We start from the raw sequence: 22,442 nt of genomic DNA, 5'->3' as shown, positions 1-22,442 counted from the left end.
CAAAGTCATTAAATTGTAAAAATTAAACGTTTTAATGGAGGTGGGTGGTAGTAAACAAATACAATCGCATTGCTTTTTGTTTGCAAATGATAGATACGTCCTGACTGATTCTATGTTCTCACCTCATTATAAGATAACCCATCAATTAAAATTAAGAGGTGTCAGAAATCCAAAAGTAAATATGCAAATAAAACAATTATAAACGGACAACAACTAGTAACAACTAATTAATGAACTGACATGAAATATTTTTTAGGGACAATTAAAAACCTCAAAGCAACGTATTACCAAAACGACATGGTGAAAGGGAAAAGAAAAAGACAACTGACACTCCACAGAACCTTGCACACACGAACGAATTTTATTTGAACAACATGATTTCCTACAAAAACCGGGGGTGGGAAGCTCATGTGAACAAGAGTGAACAATCCATGCTTCACTAGTTGCAACACTATTGAGTATAAAAAGCACAAGTTTGTATTTTTGACACACATACTAGTAACAATGTAAGAATATCTAGATATGATTTTATTTTACAAAAGTTATATGTAATGAGGAAATGCATGGAATTAATGCGTCAAAAACATTTTAATTATTTTTAAAAATTTATTAGAAATAAAGAGCTGACCCTGTACTTTGATTTAGCATAAACATAGATATAAATTATATTGCTTTAATACCGTTACACATCTCAATAATTCTTGTCAGTAACAAGTTTACGTATGGGTTTGATTAAATTGGTTTTCTTAGAATGCGAAATCTATTGTGTATCGCCTGTAAGAAGGTAAAAAATCTACACCGTAAACAATCTGCGTAGACTCGATATGTTCAAGTAAGCTTTATACCCGATATCCTTATAAACAGTGTTATAGTTTTAATGCTTTGAAGTGATTTTTATATATCTTAACATTTAACAATTTACCTAAATTGGACTTGTACAATGTATTTATGAATACAATACAATAAATAAATCATTAACATTAACATAAAACTACATAAATCACTTTAGTATACCGAATAATTTTGTTGATTTCCGACAAAACAGGTAAAGTTTTAATCAAATCATTCAAAAGATATATTTAAAGATAATAGTGTCCAAGTTCCATCTAGGATCAGGTTTTTAGATTACCGAACCTTTCGACTTTCTGGGTACTGTTCTACTCTTTAACAAAAAGACACCCCATAGTAGAAACATGATAACAATTAATGATGATCCAATCGATATTCCAATTACAAATCCGATACCGATTCTTTTATCGTCGTCTATAGCCTCTGTTTTTTGGAACCACACCTGATCGGTGAGAACAGACACGGTTACAATATTTGACAGGTCACCAGTGTTATTTGCTTTATCTATAACTCTTACGGTTAAAAAGTATGTTATATTTGTTGTTATGTTTGGTATTTGAAACACATATGTTTCCAGTTCTCCAGCTTCCTTGGGTACCAGTTCGCTAGTCAAACTATTTTGATTGTCTGGGTCAGATTTCAAATCGGAGTAATTGGTTGAAAATCGTATATCATATTTAAAAGCTGAAAACGAAATGAAAATTCAATGTTAACATAAGCGTCAAAACAACGTGAAATACTTATACATGTATTTCATCTTCGTATTGCACTATTTACGTGCCTTTCAAATTTCAAAATATTTTTTGACATTTTGAACGGACTCGGAATTAGAAATGCAGATCAGCTACATGTATGCACTTTCTTTTGTGTATGTTAATGCAGTTCCTCATGAGATGATACGCATTGTCATTATTATTATGCATCATCATTCGGTTATTAAATTTGAAGGTTATACACCGATATTCAGTCAATATGACTTCTATATAAAAATAAGGAGATGTGGTATGATTGCCAAATTCGAAAGCAAAACAGTTAGATGGCCAAATCAATTACATAGTTTAAGAGCATTGAAAAAAAATACGAACAGTTGTGCCAAAACTCGTGTGAGACAATATATTCCAGAAATAGGTTCATACCGGTAATCATGTCAAATACACATTAATTGCTATGCGGGGTCTTTGACAGATGAATTGAAGAATTGCGATACTGTGAGAATCAAACGAGTGATATTGACAACTGTAACCTTATGAAATGATAATTTAAGTCGTTAGTAAAAGTGCAGTAAAAAATCATCCTCTAGCATATGTATCAACTAAAATATGTAAATGATAAAGGCTGCGAAAGACAGTATGTCAGTCCTCAAGAATGGGAAATCTGAAATCATCTCGTTTTTCGGAGATCATTGTACATGTAATTATTATATTTGTAGTTCAGCAGCAGCAATTTTTTTGAAAAAGATAGAGATATAATATTAACGGTACCAATTTTACAGCACCAGGTGCGCATTTCGACAATCAATGTCACTTCAGTGATGCTCTAGACCAAAATAATGTGGGTTTATTATTATTCGTGCGGTACTAATTTTGGTGGATTTCGTGGGTATAGGTGAACCATCAATTTAAATATTGAAAAAAAGTATTCTAAATAAGTCTGTTCACAGAGATAAATATGACAAACTAAGTCTGTTGATTTTAAGTCAAACTTAAAACGCAATACTTATTACATAGGAAAACATGACAAATGAAACACGACCAACCTCACATTATATTCTTTAAGAAACATATTCTAATTTCAGTGGTACATTAATCTGATTCATAATAGAATAGCATGGTCAGTGCTGCAAGCAGATCTTTTAATTTTCAAGATAAAATTAGAAATATGAAGCAACCGAAGGCTGATTATACCAAAATAAAATATTTCTTAATTATAAGGGAAAAGACGGGATCAAAATTAATATGTAAATGACACCTAAACCACCATATTTTTAATTTAAATTACCGTTTTCATTTCATTGTCCTTTGTTGATGATATAAAGCACATCAAAGTCAATGTAAAAGTTTTACCCTAAAATCGCAGTTGAAAAATCCAGTTCTATAGCTCATATTTCATATTTGAATTCAGAAAAAAAGAGACAGAAGATACCAAAGAGACATTAAAAATCATACTTTGAAGAAAAACATACAACAGCATGCAAAAAACCCGAATCTACTAACAATAGTCTACAAAACACTGATCAGGGCGTGTAATCAGATCCTGTTCCACGAATGACACCCATCATATTGATCATGGAAAGGAAAATGTCGCTTCGGCTAACGTTTGATTTATGGATTTGAAGTTCGAAATTGACGAATCTGAATTTGAATCATGGATAAAGGATAAAGATCTAGAGTTATATTAGGGGGAAAAAATAAGAATTTCGAAAAAGGAATTCAAAATACAAAAATTCCTTCAAATAACACTATTTCAAATACTACTTTAATCATTTTTGGGTCTGTCGAACCTATTGTGTCTGTGAATCTCATTGTAAACCTGGTATTTGTGATGAGTTTTATGTATTTTTCGTACAGAAAGCAAAGTTATACACCGTTACAAGTTACATTTGTCTGTAAATACAGTAGTGCATCTTTATGAGATTAAGCGTACACCATCTCGAGCGAAATCCAAATTTGCAATAGTGCCTTTGATTTATAAATGCATACCTTTACCAATGTCAAAATCATCTCCAACGGCCTTCCATGACAACATAAAGGTGTTGTTGTTGTTCCTGGTATCACTTAGTTTTAATGTTAGAATAGGAGAAGGGGGAATAACATCCACATAATTTTCTGGTGCAACATACACATATTCTTGTACGACTATCTCTTTAGCCAAGGAAACCCTCATAAATGAGCCTACTGTTTCCTCTTCCAATTTGTCTATAAAATGTTAAAACAAGTAATGTCAATTACAACATAGTTAATTAAGAATCTTACATTGAACAAGCCGAGAACGCTACCTTTTATGGGAATGCATATATATACACAAAAATGTTCCATTTGAAACATTTTTTGTTTACATACCTGTAACACATATGGTCACCAATTGACCAAATGAGTGGATAAGTAGAAAAGCATCACGGAAATTTTTGCATAGTTATAAAACGTGTCAGTTTTATAGCATAAAGACAACTGTTCAATCTCTTAGAAAAATATTTGATGCACTTTTTTTATTTTAGCTGAATAGATGCAGAATACTCATCATATACTATCAGTTCTATGCTCAGATGATGCTAATTTTGTTTTATCATGAGAAAACTGCATTTAAATGTATAAGGGGCAATACATGTAGTTTTGTTGTACTTCACCAAGTCTATCATGTCTCTATTAAGTTATAGAGTTTATGCTACGTTTTGAAATATTTACAGAATGAACTCCTAGTTTTTCTAGACATCTGGTCATAATTCAGACACAGTCATCACAATTTAAACTAAGTTATGTCTATTTTGAGAATACTTTATTTCAAAGACAAGTACGTGATTACGAACTTGTATATCTTGATACACAACATTTCCTTGAATTGAATTTGATCAACAGAATGTGTATGGAGAGGTTAAGGCTTTAAAACTTTCTATGTGTGTATGCCTGTAAAGAATTGACATACAGTTTCAAACACTTATCAAAGATACTAGTTATCATAATTTAGTACGTCAGACGTGCGTTTAATACGACTTATCAGTGATACTCAAGAAAAGTTGAAAATTTAAATCAATTAGGATTTTGTGGGAGAGGATTGAAAAGGAAAATTCCTAAAAAGGTATACCAAATCTTGCTTATGTCATCTATGCATAGAAAGCCTTTAGCAATTATATATGATTTGAACATTTTATAAACACTAAATTGATAAAAAATATACTGCATCAATGATATTATATGGCAGAACACGTTTTTTTGGTACCATCGGGGACAAAACGTCCACTAATAATGACATCGATGAAACTGATTGAAATCGAATTTCATGTTTGTTTATATTCCTAATTAATAAGCTCTGACTGTCACCCTTCTTTGAAAATATTTAGGACAAGTTATGTGCTAAGAAGCGGGTTTTTATGACTCATTCTTAATAAATGACAGGTTAATAAAATGTCAATGAGACAACATCCATCAATTAATCTGAGTACGGAGCCTTATAAATTATGTTTGACGTTTACTTTAACACGCATAAACTAAAAATGTTTGATTTTGAGATTTCGGGAACAGGTTAATTTTGTCAATCTTGATTTACGTGTCATTTTGAGATTGTTAACACATACAAGTAGAAACCCATAAAGCTCTGTCCATTTATCGAATTTGTCCAACTTTATAAAAAGTGTATACGATTTAAGTACTAGTATGCAACTGTATTGCATTGTCACCAATCTATTGGTGTTGACATGTAAATGTTTCATTTTAAACTAGTCTGATATGATTAGATAAATGGTTGAGAATTGTATAATGTAGACGTCACAAATAATTTGATATCATTTGAATAAAAACCATGTGTAGTATGCGCATCTGGTGCATTAAAATTGTAACCGTTTATGTTATGACTATCACTGGGTAGATAAGTCCCCGAGGTTATCATCGAGGTAAAAATAGGAATATATAAAATGTTTGAAATTATTTTTAATTAAGGATAATATCTACCCCATGCAAGAGGGTCGTAATGGGGGTACCTTCATGACAAATAACGGTAAAAAAATCTTGCCAAATGACGTTAACGGTAATTTTTGGTGCATGACGATAAAATGTACACTTTCTTTAAGACGATAAAAAAAATCGACTGATTTTGACAAATCACGTTAAATTTTTTTCAAAAATAACGGTAACGATAATTATTTGAGACCTCTGACGAATCACGATAAGGATATTTTGACGAATCACGGTAAAACTTTAACCAATTTGACGCTAACGGTAGCCGTGAATGATCGTTTGACGCCTGATGGTAAAGGGCATTCCTACCCCTTATGCAAAGTTCTGATTCCTTGTCCGGATTTGGCTATACTTTAAGTCCTTTTTTGTTTGATCCGATCTTCAAAAAAGTGTATTAGATTTTGAATATTCAAATATTTTGGTCTCGAGCATCACTGAAGAGACATTTATTGTCAAAATGCGCTTCTTGTGCATTAAAATTGGTAACGCTTATGTTTTTCTAATTAACTTTGCAACTTAATATCTCGCAGGGTGCAGTCCACATAAAAAAGGTGTCATAGATTTCAGACACATTATTATAACTTCTGTCTGAACAACCTTACTCGCAAGTATATACATTGCAATTACGCAGCAAATGGCAAATTATAAAGTCACTATCTTTATCCGGATTTGACCTTCAGCACTCAAAGCAAGCGCGATACAACAGAACACCGAAGAAAAAAGTAAAAGAAAATCTGTCATATTTTCTTCAAAAGCAAAAAAATGCATTTTACCCCTATGTTCCATTTTAGCCATAGTGGCTATGTTTCTTGACGTACAAGGAAATAAAATACAAAATTTATACTAGATACTCTGAAACTCATTCAGCCCAAGTTTGGCTGAAATTGATTCAGTAGTTTCAAAGGAAAAGATTTTTTAAAGTAATCAAACTAGATCAACAAATTGTGAAAAAATGTCTTTAAAGGACAATAACTCCTTAAGGGGTCAATTGACAATTTTGGTCATGTTAAACCTATTTGTAGATCTTACTTTGCTGAACATTTTTGCAGTTTACAGTTTACCTTTATCTATGATAATATTCAAGATAATAACCGAAAACTGCAAAATTTCCTTAAAATTACCAATTTAGTGGCAGCAACCCAACAATGGGTTGTTAGATTCATCTGTAAATTTCAGGGCTGATGGAACTTGACCTAAAGAATTTTTTTATCCCATGTCAGATTTACTCTAAATGCTTTAGTTTTTGAGATATAAACCAAAACTGCATGTTATCCCTATGTTCTATGTTTAGCCATGGCGGCCATGTTTTTTGACGAAACAGAAAATAAAACACAAACTTTATTCTAGATACCTTAAAGAACATTCAGCTTAAGTTTGGTTGGAATTGGTTCAGTAGTTTCAGAGGAGAAGATGTTTGAAATAGTTTACACCGGACGGACGACGACGACGACGGACGCCAAGTGATGGCAAAAGCTCACTTTTCCTTTGGAAAGGTGAGCTAAAAATGAACTGATTTGATACATTAATAATAAAATAGGGGTTTCAGAAAAGCGATACAACTTATACATAAGATGTTTTTAACGTTAGTATCAAACTTGCAATGTATTTGTAATAGACAATGAAACATGTTTCAAATTGGATTATCTCGCGTTTACATTGATTGATTGATTGTTGGTTGCTAAACGTCCAGTGGCAAATATGTCATGCATATTCAGGACGAGAACAAATTAACAAAAAATACAATAGGTAGGTTCTGTAATAGGGGCTTCCGGGATTAAGGTCGGAAAAATTTATACTGCCACGGGAAATAATGGTATATTGGATAGGGACAGAAATTTAGCCTTGCAACAGGTCACCAACGGACCCCTCAAGGAGTTGTTGCAAGGGTTCTTTACGTGCAAAGAGCGTGGCACTCTCTTTACACGAGGCATCGGATTTAACGTCCCCATTCTGACCGGACTTGGCTGCAAATTTGTACATCCCCACTTTAGCAAGGGTTTTACTGCCGGTCGGAGGAAGACCAATGATGACCATACTTCTATTCCCCAGTCACCCTTGGGGGTCTCTCGCGTTTACAAGAACAAAATCTCGAATAAAAAGACACAAATGTAAAGTAAGTCCAATTACCCATTTCGTTAACATTATACATGTGTTGCTTCTCCGGACGTCTCTTTTAATAAGTAAAACGGTATAATTATGACAAATTGCAGAGACATAATAAATCTAATTCTATACATAATAAACAGAAACAGAAATAAATAAATTTATTTCAACACACACACACCTTCTTCAAAATCTTTGCCTGCAGACCTTGTTGATGGTACTAAGATAGTTGAATTGCGGCCTTCTGCTACAACTTTGATACTATGTCGTCCATTTGCAGTTATGTGATAAGGTAAAATGTAACCAGAGTAGATACCATCACCAGCCATGACATCGGCTCCTTTACAAATTAAAGAACATAAATGATGAGCGACATTTTGTATACGACTTATATATCTTTTTTTTTTAAACAAAATAGGTTCTCCCGAAACAAGGACAAAATATTTTGCATTTATTATTTCAAAACATTCTCCGAAAATGACTTAATCAACATTCTTGATTTCGCTGATTGACAACATATTAGATAATGTTACATTAAGAGGGCGTGTTTCCATAGACATTTTTCCGATTGAGACGTCCCAAAAGAGACATATTTTTAATTTTTAATGAGTAACACGACTAATGACACTAGTTGAGCAGGAAATGCTTATATTTCCTGAAGACCTGAGTTTACCCCCGGATTTTGTAGGGTTTGTGTTGCTAAATATATGTGTTGTGGTAGTACTTACGACTCGTTTTTTGTGTTTTCGTCGTTTTTATTTGTGGCTATGGTACTGACAGTTTCATTGGACTAGTGTTCCCTTGATATATTCCTCCTTTTTGTGAAAAAAACATTATGTTTCTACCTTGTATTTTTGCCTTTCCCAATTTTTGTCTATTCATATTAAATATTCAATACCAATTTCGTTGTCTTTTAATACCAATGATGATGTTTGACCATTTTCGTTTTCAATATAAGCCACGACAACAGTCTTCGCCACCGGAGCAGTTCCTTTATTAATTGACACAAATAATGGAAAGTGAACAGTAGAACTGTACTCGATCTTTGATTTTGTTGTCAGTACTTCTGTCTTGAGTACACTTCCATCAACATTCGCTGCTTTTGACAATATACTTATTGTACCGGCAACATCTGACATACTAGACATAACTGTAACCGTGTATTCTCCAGCCTATAAAAGTTTAAGTATTGACATTTTTTTTCAAAGTTATAAGAAAACTATAATGGAAAATGCGAATATAAAGTCGAATTCAGGCGTGTTTATTATGTTTTTTTGTAATTATTTTGGTATCTTTTTTTTTTTATCAAAATGTAGATTTTTTCGAGATTTGAACATCTACTGTAGCCTTAAATTTCGTTTAGTTGTATTAGGGAATCACTGCTACGTCATATGTATCGAGCCCGCACCACCTTTGAAACAAAACTTGATTCGTTCAATTCGAAAAAAAATTATACGAATTCAGTAGTCATTTTGTTAAATAAAGATACGTGTTATTTTGTGGAATAGCATTATTTACTTTTAAGACATAATTTCTTTGCACGTAGAAAATGTGTAAATAATTAATGACTTACAATTGCTATGTTAGGAATTTTCACAGATATAACGCCACTATCTGCCGATGTACCCACTGTGGTGTATAAATTTCCTTGATGATATACTGTAACGTTTACCCCTTCCAATCTGTTTGCAGTTAATTGAATCACGGTTTCCCGGCCAATTGACTCGTCAATAAAAAATGTGGTTTCGAAATTTTCATTTTGCTTTTGATGAATAGACAAAGAATTAATCTGTAAAAAATACATAAATTAAATGATTTACTATGAAAACACTAATAATAAAAAACAGCAATGAACTGATTGTCAAAATATGTATATTTTAACGTTTTGGTCGTGACTTTGTCATTGTCAAGTTTAGCTGAAGACTTAGAAATCTGCAGACGAAACAAATGAATATGATATTTTCGACATAGTTGAAGACATTGCTGACTTAATGTATAGTTAAGATTTATTCAAGTCTAGAATAGAAATTGTTGTACATCATGAAATTAAAACGAATTAAGAAAGAGCTTCTTCTACACAGGTGTCGATAAGGACTAGAAGCATGTTAATTTAATAGGCCCCACAAATTTTGCATGAAATAGCTTTTAAACATGAGATACATAACTTCAGTTTATGCGCTTTTTGTTTCCGTGATGATCAAACTCAAATTCCATGATCAATTTGAATTATCTATTTGTAATTTTTTTTAAGGGATAACCAATTTGAGTATTGTAGTTATCCGAGTTACAATTTAGAAGAGTTATTACAGGCCTATTGGTCTTATTGTTAATGAATAGTAATGTCCTTACATTTTTCAATTTTAATTCATTTACTTTTAATATGCGTTTTCAAAGTCTTCATATCTTATCAGTAGCAATCTTTTTTAACTGATGGGAATTAAGGTTTGTGTCTTAAAATGAAACGCAGTTTTGATGAAATTGATTTGTTTTATAAATTTGTTTTCGTATTTTTTTCTGACTTAACTTATTTTATGATACAGTTCATCCAAATCCAAATCAAAACATGATGCTACTTCCTAGACATGCTTAACGTTTTATGAAATTACGCTCTTCAGATAACGTCCCATTGAAAAGAAATTGATATAGGCTCAAATATTCAATTAGCCTACTGTTCCCCATGTGGCTGTGTGTCAAACTTCAGCTTTAGTATTTGTTAGCGATATATTCTTATTATTATAGAATTATGGCATAAAATTTACTCTTATAATCGGATCTTTAGCTGAATCAACAAATGGTTCTGTCAGTGCATCAATTAAAGCCGTTGAATTTTGAGTCGAAGTTGAATAAAAAAAGCTTGAACCGCCTGTTGTCTGAGAAACATCTGCAAGTTTGTCGTCAGCTGCATTTCCAATAGCTAAAGTGTCAACAATTATTCCTTTCTCTAATAAATCTGGAAGAACATCTGCGATCATCGGAGCCCTGTTTTCTTTACCATCAGTAGCCAAGTAAATTTTGGACCCTTTTACATCGGACAGCATGGATAATGTCTGAAATTATGTAATCAAACACATACATTTGCATTATTTATTTCAGAACTTTTTATTTAATAAAAAATACTTTAAAACAAATATTGAATTATCCTTGCGGCAACCTTTTTGTTATCTGATAACCTCAACAAGTCTTTAAAGTTAAAAGCAGTAATTGAACCCAATTGACAGACGAGTGATATAATTCCCCCTTGTTTGACAGCAAATTGATTCGCGACAACATCTTAGCACTACCTGAATATGAAGTATAGTTTCCTATTTATATTAAGTGAAATTGTGTTAACGTTGACAATTGTATTTTCTGACAAGATTGTTGCTTCTTATAAGGGATGACTCCAGCAACATTCCTTTAAGTTCACTTTAAAACTTAAATCTTCTTTTATCTATATATTAATGAAACTTTTATTGATATGAAATAATTACCTGACAACAAAGTTGCAGTCCTGCACCAATGGAAGTAGAACCACCAACTGATATAGGTAATAATGATGCAAGTTCTCCACGGTCCTCTTCAGATGCAATCAATGTCATACTTTTGATTAAAGTAGCACTGCTGCTGAATTTGACTATGCCAACATAACTATCATTGGGAAGAACATTTTGTACAACTGTGGCAAGGGCATTTCTTGCCTCTAGTATATAACCCTATGAAGTAAATACAAAATAAAATGATACTAGTAATCAGAATTTTACAGTAGATTTAATGTCCTGGATATGACATCCTCGTTACACTACCGCGTCTTTCTTTTTATCAAATATGCGTGACATTGCTTATTATATATAAATTGATCGTATTACAAAACAAATGTATGTAAACTGTTTTAACTGTTATCACACATACAATTTAAATGGCTGAACAGGTCCATTGAACGGTCATTATAATATTTCATGAACATATATTAAAGAAAATATAAACTAGTTTTACAAATTGTAAAGGTATAGAGCATCATTCTGATATTCTTATTTTCACTAAGTTTCAGGATAGTGCATGCAAACGGATACAGTACAAAAGAATGGTATAGTTTAAATTTCATTTATAATTAAGGTTTCCTGAAGTTGACCTTAGTTGGATTTGGCTATTCAGTTTAGGTCCCTTTTTGGTAATGTAGCTCCTTACGTTTCAAGTTCTTATTCATTCTTGGCTTTCAAGTTTTTGGGTTTTTAGCGTTCCTCATCAAGTTCAATCCAAAAGAGTACTATAAATTTAGAAATTATTGCGAGGGTTTTTATTAATGCGAATGATGCGAATAATGCGACTGGGTGAGTATCGCAATAATAAGTACTCGCATTCTGATATCTGATGCATATTTCTGTGTGCAGTTTTTCTTGAAATCGCAAAAAATTAATATCGCATTTATGTCCATTCTTCAAAAATCGCAATAATAAATGCACGCAATAATTTCAGAATTTACAGTACTTGGATGTTAGATGCTTCAACTTTATACAGATTGAAATTCATTAACTAAAAACTTACCGACATACTCCCAGACACGTCTATCAGTAAGCAAAATCTTCCGACGAAAGATGCCTGTTCAAGAAAAAACTCTGGCTTTGTGCTGGCAAAGGGAACTCCCGGGGATTTATCTATTGTACCAAACAGAAACAAATAAAAAACTTTCACTTATCGATTGTTATTTTAAAAGATATTTTATTTATATCATTATTTCTACCATTAGGTTACGAAATCTAGTGTTGAAAAAATCTTCTTTTACTTTTTGGCATTTCCTGTCACGCGATTCCAAAATCACATTCAGTGTTTTTTGTTAATATGAAACCATTGAAAATCGTAAATAATGCCTGGCTTTGTGCTGGCAAAGGGAACTCCCGGGGATTTATCTATTGTACCAAACAGAAACAAATAAAAAACTTTCACTTATCGATTGTTATTTTAAAAGATATTTTATTTATATTATTATTTCTACCATTAGGTTACGAAATCTAGTGTTGAAAAAATCTTCTTTTACTTTTTGGCATTTCCTGTCACGCGATTCCAAAATCACATTCAGTGTTTTTTGTTAATATGAAACCATTGAAAATCGTAAATAATGCCAAATTGACCAAGTAGAAATGTTTAATCTACGACAAAGCTAAAATCAATGTCACTATAGCTACTAAACTTTTTTTAGACACTATAAAAATCACCAATTCATGAGACTAGCGGAGAAATTGTGAGGCGATTAGATTTCAGTCGTTTTCTCTACACAATCTTGCTTGGAAAGTTCAAAGAACCATTTTGACAGTGAAATCTACGGGCTCTATAATAGCTTATCACATGAGATACGCAAACGTCTAAATCAGGTGTGAGAGATATGTTAATAAACAGGAATGGAGTGTTGGCAATAGGTAACTTGAAATCATTTGGTTTGTAAAAGATTCAAAAGTGCAAGAAATAGTAACGTAACATTATCATTTGTAAACCCAATTGCAATAATTATTAACTGATAATATTCTGTTAAGGTTTATGCTAGTGTTTCCGTCACGGTTAACACTAGTGTTGCCATCAGCTGTACATTAATTTCTTAGGTTTATATGAATTTCTCTTTTATTTTAATGCAGTCTAGAGGATAATTATTTGTTATTTTCTGCCATTAAAACAAAAGTTAACTTTATACAAATATTTTCTTCCCCGGAAGCTTTTGCAACGTAGAACTTACAGACAATCCTTTTTAGGATGTTATGTTTCAAAATCATATAGGAGGATTATTACTTACAAATATGATCATATTTACCATCAATACTTAAAGCCGTACGTCGACCTGTAGGTCTTAACATCATTATCCATTTATCAAAAGTTTTCTCATCGGCAATCGTTCCACATCTCCTTATAATTTTAAGTAAACGAGGATTTTAGATCAGGGAATTAGTGCCATTATGGTCTTTCTTCATATTTCTCATATAAAGACTATAGTGTTGAGCAAAGACTCTAAAAAAACATTCTAACATAACGGAACCTGCGTGTATCAGTTTTGACAGATGATTGACACACGTGTGCATCCGATAATTTTTTCTCGGAATACTGTATACCCATATATTTGATTTAAGAACTTACCAATGATTAGATAAGATATTTTTTCATATGAAAAACTAAACCAGTTAAAAGTTAAACTATGTCTCGATTATCCGCAATATCTTTCTTTATATTTGTTGACAAATGAATTAGTATGGCGCTGGATTGCGGTCATAAAAATTTCGATCACGATTATCGTACTCGGACTCAGAAATCAACCAATTAAAAAACTTGATTTGGTGTTTCGAGCACAGAGTTTTATAACCGCCAGCACTGATATTCTAAACAAGTAGCATAATGCAAAGAGTAATATTATAACTTCAGAGTAAAAAAAACATGTATGTCTTACTTTGGAAATCGTCATGTTGTCGCATAACTTCCCAAGCACTGCGCCCATTGCACCTTCTATTTTGATTGTTGGACGCCATACTGTTATGTCGCGTCGATGCATCAGCTGAATTGGCGCTATCGCAAAACTGAGATATCTGAAACATTGTGCACAAAAATATAGTAAGTTACACGTGACCAAAATAACTTCAATGATTGGTCTTTATTTCATTTCAATATGACCAAGACGAAACATTTAAAAATATGAAGATAACCACTTCTTGAATGTAAAAGTTTAGATCAAAATGGTTTCACAATGGCCTTCCTATATAAATGAAATGAGATGTATCCTTGGTATACCTGGATCAAACAACAACCCAGATATTACAAAACTGTTAGCTTTGCCTTAGTGATTAATCAGAAAGTTTCTGCCTTCCGTGGGTAAAAGCTATGGTTAAAGCAAATAACACTGATTACTCATTAGAAGACTTCTATTTGGCACCACAATTCACTTGTTTACCAAAGCGGTCCCTCTGTTATGGCTCCCATCACTATCCTCTAGTTTTCTTTTGGTTTTATGTTATTTGCCGTTAATAGAATTAAAAACAATTTTCTGTATGATTAGACAATTCGTGGTGTTATTCTACACTGTTGTATACACATTTGAAGAAACAATATTTATATAACATAGGAAAAATGTTATATTTAATAAATTCAAGAGGCAAGGTTTTTGCTCGCATTTGATTTTTCAATTTAGTTATTAGAATGGTATAAAGTGCGCTAGGACATCATATTATGTGGTTCTCCTAAATATGAATTAAAGTTCTCAACTCATTTAAAACTTCTGAGGAATGGAAGTACTAACTGCTGGAATGAAGGATGATCCCATTATAGATGCCACTGCATTTGTTGTGCCAACAGATTCTGGATAAAAATAACAATCTACTTCCGGATTGCCAGAAGAATCAAGTTTACACTGATCACCCGTTTTTCCATTGATTATTCGCCCTGTTATTTGAGTGGTACATCTACAAAAATATATGATATTGGCAAAAACAGATGTGCAAGTATAATGTTTCATGATTAAATACCTCAAAACTTATCTATTTTTACAAAATAAGCACAAAATTATACAAACCACTATTATGATGTTTTATACTATTAAGCATAAATTCAAAATCACTATATATTCAAAAAAATTTGTCAATTTCCACATCTTTCTAAATATTTTACTTTAAGTTTAACTTTATAGAAACTAGGTATATCCTGAATTGTACATGTATCAAATTTCTACATGCCAATTTTCAACCAATGTTTAAAGTTTTGAAGGGAAACACGACTGTTCGGAAGTTAAATACTACCAAAAATAACCCCTGGTTTTCTGGAAACCTTAAATAAGTAATAAGATATTTTTGATCAAGGAACTTACTATTCGTTCTGACTTGTATTAAAAGAAAAATGTAGCTTTTTTACGAAACATTTGTCTATTAATACGAAATGATTCAATCTTAATCGTATATTTTTTTTTCAATATCGTTGAAACAACTCTGTAGGATTGAATATACATTAAGTAGAAAGTCTTCATATCAATCAAATATATGATTTGCATATATATAGATATGCGATTGGTCCATAAGAATTTATTTCTTGGTTTTCACTTCGATAGACCATGTTGCCGAAAAAATCAAAATTAATGTTTGGGTACGGAATTGTTAGGATGAAACACACTTTTTCTAGAGATTATTGGTGTATATACAGGGCCGCTGACTCACAAACTTTACAAAAAGGCCTACGTAATTTTATTCAGTATAAAGGTTAATCGACCCAGTTTACACATAATTAACCTTTTAGAAAAAATGTGTTTAATTCTATAATAAAATACCAAAAATAAGAAAAAAAAGTTCATCACCATCAAATTTTTTATGAATTGTGGCGATTCATTTTCGTTCGTTATCAGAAAAATGATACAAACGAACATCTTTTCCAAACAATAACGACTTAAAAGTTCATTAATCTTGAGGGTCATATTGTACAAAGGAGAAGGTTCGATGGAACAGCATTTTATGTCCCTATTTAAACAATAAATAATTGCATATCTATACAAAAATAAATCTCTCAAGTGTGTTACCAGACATGAGTCTGTCATATATCAGTAGTTGTATTTTTGAATTGTTTCTTGTTTACAATGTAACTACAAAACGGCTGAAACATTCTCATTTTGATATATTGATATTCATTACAAAAGAGAAAATATCTGACCCAAGAATATATTTTGCTACTTAATGTTTTGATATGAGTAAAATATCTACATCAGTAATGCCGTTACTTTAGTTTTATCCATAACTATGTGTTTTATTGCAACTTTAAAGTCAAATGTGTCAATTTCAGGTTCATGTAATCACGATGACAGTAAAATTGATATTTCTGTACTTAAGTGTCCAGATTATACCATTCTTTTCATTTACGAATAAAACTAACATAATTCTAAACGAATTGGATTATTCTACTATTTTTCCATTTCAGAGGCAAATAATGGCACTTTTTTTTATATTTTTTATCATACTAACCTCTGTTTTATCATCAACCAGAGGTGATACGAAACGTTTTATCAACAATTAACACAATGAACACAATGGTGTTGACATGTAAACATTGAACATAAACGTTGTTTGAACTCGTTTTGTGTCTCCAATAATATCATCGGGCCAGGAAGAGCTCTGAGTGGGGCAGGGCATAACCAATCAGATCCAAAATGAGCTTTCCAAAGTTTCAACGATAGACAGATGTCTATGCAATATAGAGAGCTCTAAATCGTTCCGAATCTATAATAGTTGTGAATAGAATTAACAGAAACAAAGATCAGCCATTATCGGTCGTCTCACTGTCTGTATCACTCTGCTCTGTTTTAAATAAAATTGCATATCACGGCTTTGTGAAGTCAAATACGTTGACCCGTCTTTATAACTTTGACCCGGACATATCATCGACGTCATAATGAATGAACCGACGTTGATAAGTTTGACCTGAACTTATCAAGTCATCCGGTTTGCTGATGAAACACAGAAAACACTTGTTTCTATCATGCAAAATACGCAAATACAACCCGATAAATCGATTATCTGGTTGTCTGCATATTTATATTGTAAAATATCAGCTGCTCGACACAATATGAAGCATTTTTGAACTCGTTGGCTGCGCTCACCCGACAAAAAGCTGCATATTGTGACTCATAGCTGATATTTTACAATATCAATTTGCAGATAACCTGAAAATCGGTACTTAACACCCAATTATATTAATAGCAAAAAAATACAGATATGACAATCGAGGTACAGTCGTGTTTGCTCCCATTGAAATTGAAAAGGTTTTTTTTATAGAGATAAAGTGTTGTTTCGTCGCGATTTATTATCAAAACCGACAACATCCCTTGAAACCAAAGGTCGAGTGCAGTTTATAAATTCTATGGATAATGAATAATAAATACCTGACGGGTGCCCACTGACCATTGAAAAGGTCAAACCGAATAACATTTCCTGAACTGTCTCTGAGGGTTGGATATTCGTCAAATAAGCCCCATCTATAATGTCCCCATTCATGTACAAATACTGTTCCTGTAACAAATTTAATATTTCTGTTAATTGCAAAATGTTTGAACCTTAATTTCACACACAAACACACACGCATATATTGTGTTAGTCGATTGATGACTTACCTCGTCTGCCTTACCTAGGGTTGTAACACAGTAGCTAATATTTGGAGGCATGTTGCTGGAATATTAGATCAGTTGTTTTGTCAGTCGTAAATACTTACCATGCTGTCACACCAGTATATATATATATATTTTTGATAAATAAGGTAACTGTTTAACAATAATCATGGGTTTCGTATATGTAGAATATTTATGCTCTTCAACTTCGTAATTTATTTGGCGTTTTAAATTTTCTAATTCGAGCGTGCGTCTGGCGTACACAATTATAAGCCTGGTATCTGTGATGAGTTTAATGATCTTTATGCCGGCGTCACACATTGGCGTATAGACCGACGTGCATAAGACGTACAGAGAACATTGACTAAATCCATATACGTTAGGTGCACGCAAGTGAATGCAAGAGGAACGCTAAGCAATCGTTAGACGCGTGTTGCATAAGTTTGTGATACGTCGAAATGCAAAGGTATACGCTTGGTGAACGCTACATCTCCAGGAAATTTTTATGCAGCATAAAAATTTTCATCTAGCTCTAGCGTTTGTCAAGCGTTTACCTGTTCGCTACACGCACGTAATACATACGTTACAAGCGAATTGAAAAGCGCTACAGTTAAGTTTGGGACACGTTTAGGGCACGTTGTATACGCCTCAAGATCGTTCGACTTTTACTTGGACGTATGCGGGCCGTTGTTGTTACATACGCCTGGTGTAGTTACAGCGCTCCGTGAACGTATAAAACGCACCCGTGGCGGATCAAAAACGTATTCTGACATTCAACGAAACTTGCTCTGACATTTATAGTGGCATATGTTCGTTATACTAATTTGCATATCCAAGTGCATGTATAAAATGGTATAAAAGGTTGGGTAGTGTTCAGTTTGGCACTTGTTATAATAGATTGCATGGAGAGAGTCAGGAGGGCATATCTTCTAGCCATGGCTCTACAACATGTAGACCAAATTCACCTAACCATGCACCAATATTTACAAGGCAATAGAAGGCATAGAAGACGGCAGCGAAGACGTCTATTGCAGCAGCAGTGGGTATCGAGGAGAAAGCAGTTCGGGTTAAAGCAGTTTCAGCGATTTTATGAAAATGCCCATAGAGATGTACGATGAAATTCTTCAGAGGATCCATCATCGGGTTTCCAAACAATATACATGGTTCCGGTAGTTTTTTTGTTATGGCTTAAAAAACTTTCCATTTTCTGTCATTACGAATACAGTAAAATAATCAGTATGCAATAGTAGCGTCCGACTTTCTGATAATCGAGTCACGTCTTTAAATTATCAATAAGCAATTGCAAGCTGTAATTAAATATAAGTCACCAAGTACACAATATTGAATCTAGAAAAGTAAAAAATAAAATAAAATGGTATTACACATTGAAAGTAAACAATTATAATTTTAAGTTTAACTGTTCCCGTTTTGTATATTAAAAGAGAACCGATAGAGCCTGGGTTAAAACTAGCCGCAATTCTTTGACATATTGCTGCTGGATCGACATATGCCGATATAAAATTATCCTGGAGAGTTCCTGGTAACAACTTGTCAGATATTTCAGTAGTTGTCAGGGAAGTATGCAGTGCAATTATTGATGAATATACAGATGAGGTCATGACTCCTCCAAATGATCCAGAGGAATGGAAAGCAATTAATGATCAATTTATGCGCAGATAGAATTTTCCGCATTGCTGTGGAGCGTTGGATGGAAAGCATATTGCCATAAAGAAACCGGCTCGTTCAGATTCATAATACCACAACTATAAGGGAAGCTAGCTTTGGTTGATGGTGATTACAGGTTTATATTGGCAGATGTTAGAGGTAAGATATTTATATAATTTTATGTAAAAGTTCTTTAAAACGTTAGAAAAACTTACAAATTTTATTGCTTGTAATACTGTTTCAGAATCTAATATAACAAATTAGTAAATAAGCAAAGCGTCCAATCCATAAAACAAAGCGAAATCAAAGAGCAGCACAAACGAAGCAACAGATCCTAGTGTATATATTTATTGTGAACGAATCTGACGAAAACTCGAGAGTCGAAACACGTGTCATTCGTGGAAAAATTAGTTAACCTCGGTATCTTTGATGACATTTATTTTCACATACATGTAAGTCACTCAAGAATTAACATATGCATGTATACATTTGTAAATAGTTATCATGAAATTTCATATTTCTTCAAATATGAAACTTTTTGCGATAATTTCATATTATCCCTACATTTTAGGAAACGGTGTCTGTTCTGATGCTCAGATGTATGATGAGTCCGAATTTAGAGAAGCAGCGGAAGATGGAAGCATAGGCTTCCCAAATGCCAAGCCTCTTCCAAATGATACCGAAGACGTCCCTACTATTTCATTGGAGATGACGCATTTGCCCTTAGAACGATGATGATGAAACCCTACTCTCATAGGACAAAGGACATAGAAGATTGTATATTTAGTTATAGGCTATCGCGAGCAAGGCGTGTTGTGGAGAACGCGTTTGGTAATTTGGTCAACAGATTCAGAATTCTCCTCTCAACAATGGGTCATTCCCAATCAACAGTTCGTCTGATAGTGAAGACATGCATTATTCTACACAATCCTATGACGATTCGCTATCATGGGCTTCAGGACCAACAACTAGATTGAGAACACCCCATCAACAGGAATTTAATTCCAGGAGCTTGGAGGTAGGGACCGAATCTACAGGATACCCAAAGTGTTACAGCAGCTAATATTGACAGTAAAAAAGGAAAAACGCAGGAGAACCTTATCAAACACTGGATAAACTCTCCTGCTGGATCAGTTGCCTGGCAGGACAGAATGACATGAGACATGAATAATAATTGAAAAAATAAATTGATCACATCTGTAAAATGGTTTAATAAGTTATGTTTCCACTCACTGTCTTGGTTATAATTGAAAACATTCTTTCGTGCTTATTAATTCACCCATGTACACAGGAATAGTATGACTTCATGCACATCAATATTGCGATATATGGTGAAAGAAGAAAGTCTGCAGTGCAAAGTCTACACAAGAGTGGACAAGCTTAAAAGTCTCGCCTGCTTACTGGCATATCGGAATATAAAATTCTTAATTGATCACTGGAGCATGAAAACAAGGTCAAGTTTTAGTGAAATATGTCAGTCTGACATGTGCACCTACTGAGGAGTCTATAGACCAATTATCATAACTCTAGGTATTCTATGTACTGAGAAACTGACCTAATTACGAAAACTGGTCGCAGAATAGTCATACAACCATGCAAATGAGGTCAAGGATATCTGACATGTGACGGACAGAAAGCTTGTAACATAAGGCATCTATGGATGAAATATGGATGGTCTAGGTCTTCTTCCTTCTGAGTTATAAAGCTTTCACCAACTTGTTCACGCCTCCGCCGCCTTCGCCACCGTTAAAGCTATACATATGTCTCGCGAGACAAAAATCAAACTGGGAATCCAATCCATGATATATGTAAGGATTACGACAACACTCCAAAATCGATTAAGCGGAAAGTCCATAAATCAAAAGGCCATCCAAAGTCATATTGCTACACAAAGCTACCAATCGCATAAAATCAAATCCATATATATGCAAACACATTCCGATGACGACTTCCGGATATGAGCAGGAGGTACCAATATGAGGTAGAATATGATTTTGTGCGATTGATGGCTGTGTGTATATAGTCCCGCCGTTGAGCAAAATCAAAGTCACATTATTACAAAAATAACAAAAATACAACGAATCGAAATGGCAGACGGTAAAGTTTGCACATCTACATTTAATAACAATAAATGCTACCAAGTAAGAATGTAAGAATTCATCAAATAAATCAACCAGAACTGCATTAAACGGAAGTAGTACAAACACCTCATAATTAAACGCCCCAGACACGCCGAAAGCACGGATAATCGTCCCAGGTACGACCGGGACGCGTCTCAAATACGTTCAAGGGACGTTTTTCCTTCGTGGCGTGCATTTCATCTACGTTAGACAAACGCCAGACATACGCCAACATACGTTACTTCAACGCCCGCTAAACACTCTGTACGCTTCTCGTACACCCTTAACACGCTGAAAGCTCGTTGTGCACACGACACAGATATGATTGACAAGTTGAAAACGTCAAAAATTACAAGCGTATTGGCAGCTTACATGGTTTGTGACAACGTCCGGCGTACGTCGGTGCTATATGCTGATGTGTGACGCCGTTATGAGGCACTATACGCAAATTGTAGGAAACATAATTAATTTAACTCATTGTATAGCTGAAAACTGACTGAAAGGCTAAATACGACTTCTGAATCTCTTGTTGTGACTTTTCAAATCGTTATGTCAGAAATGAGACTCAATTTCTAAAACCAGTAGTATAATTCATAAATAGAGTCTTTAATATAATTATGCGAATATATTATAAAGATGAAATATCGTAAATAATAAACTATTGTTCTAATTGATTTCTTCTTAAGTCTTTTAAAATATAACTCCTATGACTGACTTAAGTAAAGAAATGCAGACTCTTGCACTTCACTTCTTCATAATTTAAATCCATGAAAACTGTAAGAGATTTTGAATACATCAAATTATAAAAAAAGTCAATTCCCAAGTTCGGAAAACTAATTACAAATTCCTCATTCAAATCCATAATAACAGGTGCAAAAATTCAACATGTGTGCAATAGTTCTGTAAAGTTTCATGGATCTGTATTGAAAACTGAAGAAAAATTTGATGATA

The 22,442-nt window shown here is 33.3% G+C and overlaps 1 protein-coding gene across 1 annotated transcript in view; it reads right to left on the bottom strand.

The window, feature by feature from the left end:
• Nucleotides 1-510: 510 nt before the first annotated feature.
• Nucleotides 511-22,442, bottom strand: part of LOC127701997 (calcium-activated chloride channel regulator 4-like) — a 31,978-nt gene continuing 10,046 nt past the window's right edge. Inside the window, exons 3-13 of the mRNA XM_052205972.1 lie at nt 17,485-17,611; nt 14,866-15,028; nt 14,023-14,158; nt 12,141-12,250; nt 11,090-11,311; nt 10,379-10,666; nt 9,193-9,408; nt 8,518-8,791; nt 7,801-7,959; nt 3,549-3,764; nt 511-1,533 (exon numbers count right to left, since the gene is read on the bottom strand). Of these exons, the coding sequence (XP_052061932.1) occupies nt 1,121-1,533; nt 3,549-3,764; nt 7,801-7,959; nt 8,518-8,791; nt 9,193-9,408; nt 10,379-10,666; nt 11,090-11,311; nt 12,141-12,250; nt 14,023-14,158; nt 14,866-15,028; nt 17,485-17,611 (2,324 nt within the window). The 3' untranslated portion in view covers nt 511-1,120. The remainder of the gene's footprint in view (nt 1,534-3,548; nt 3,765-7,800; nt 7,960-8,517; nt 8,792-9,192; nt 9,409-10,378; nt 10,667-11,089; nt 11,312-12,140; nt 12,251-14,022; nt 14,159-14,865; nt 15,029-17,484; nt 17,612-22,442) is intronic.

Source organism: Mytilus californianus, unplaced genomic scaffold, assembly GCF_021869535.1.
Source record: "Mytilus californianus isolate M0D057914Y unplaced genomic scaffold, xbMytCali1.0.p SCAF_5, whole genome shotgun sequence".
Classification (NCBI taxonomy): Eukaryota; Metazoa; Mollusca; class Bivalvia; order Mytilida; family Mytilidae; genus Mytilus; species Mytilus californianus.
This window is presented reverse-complemented; position numbering and strand designations above follow the sequence as displayed.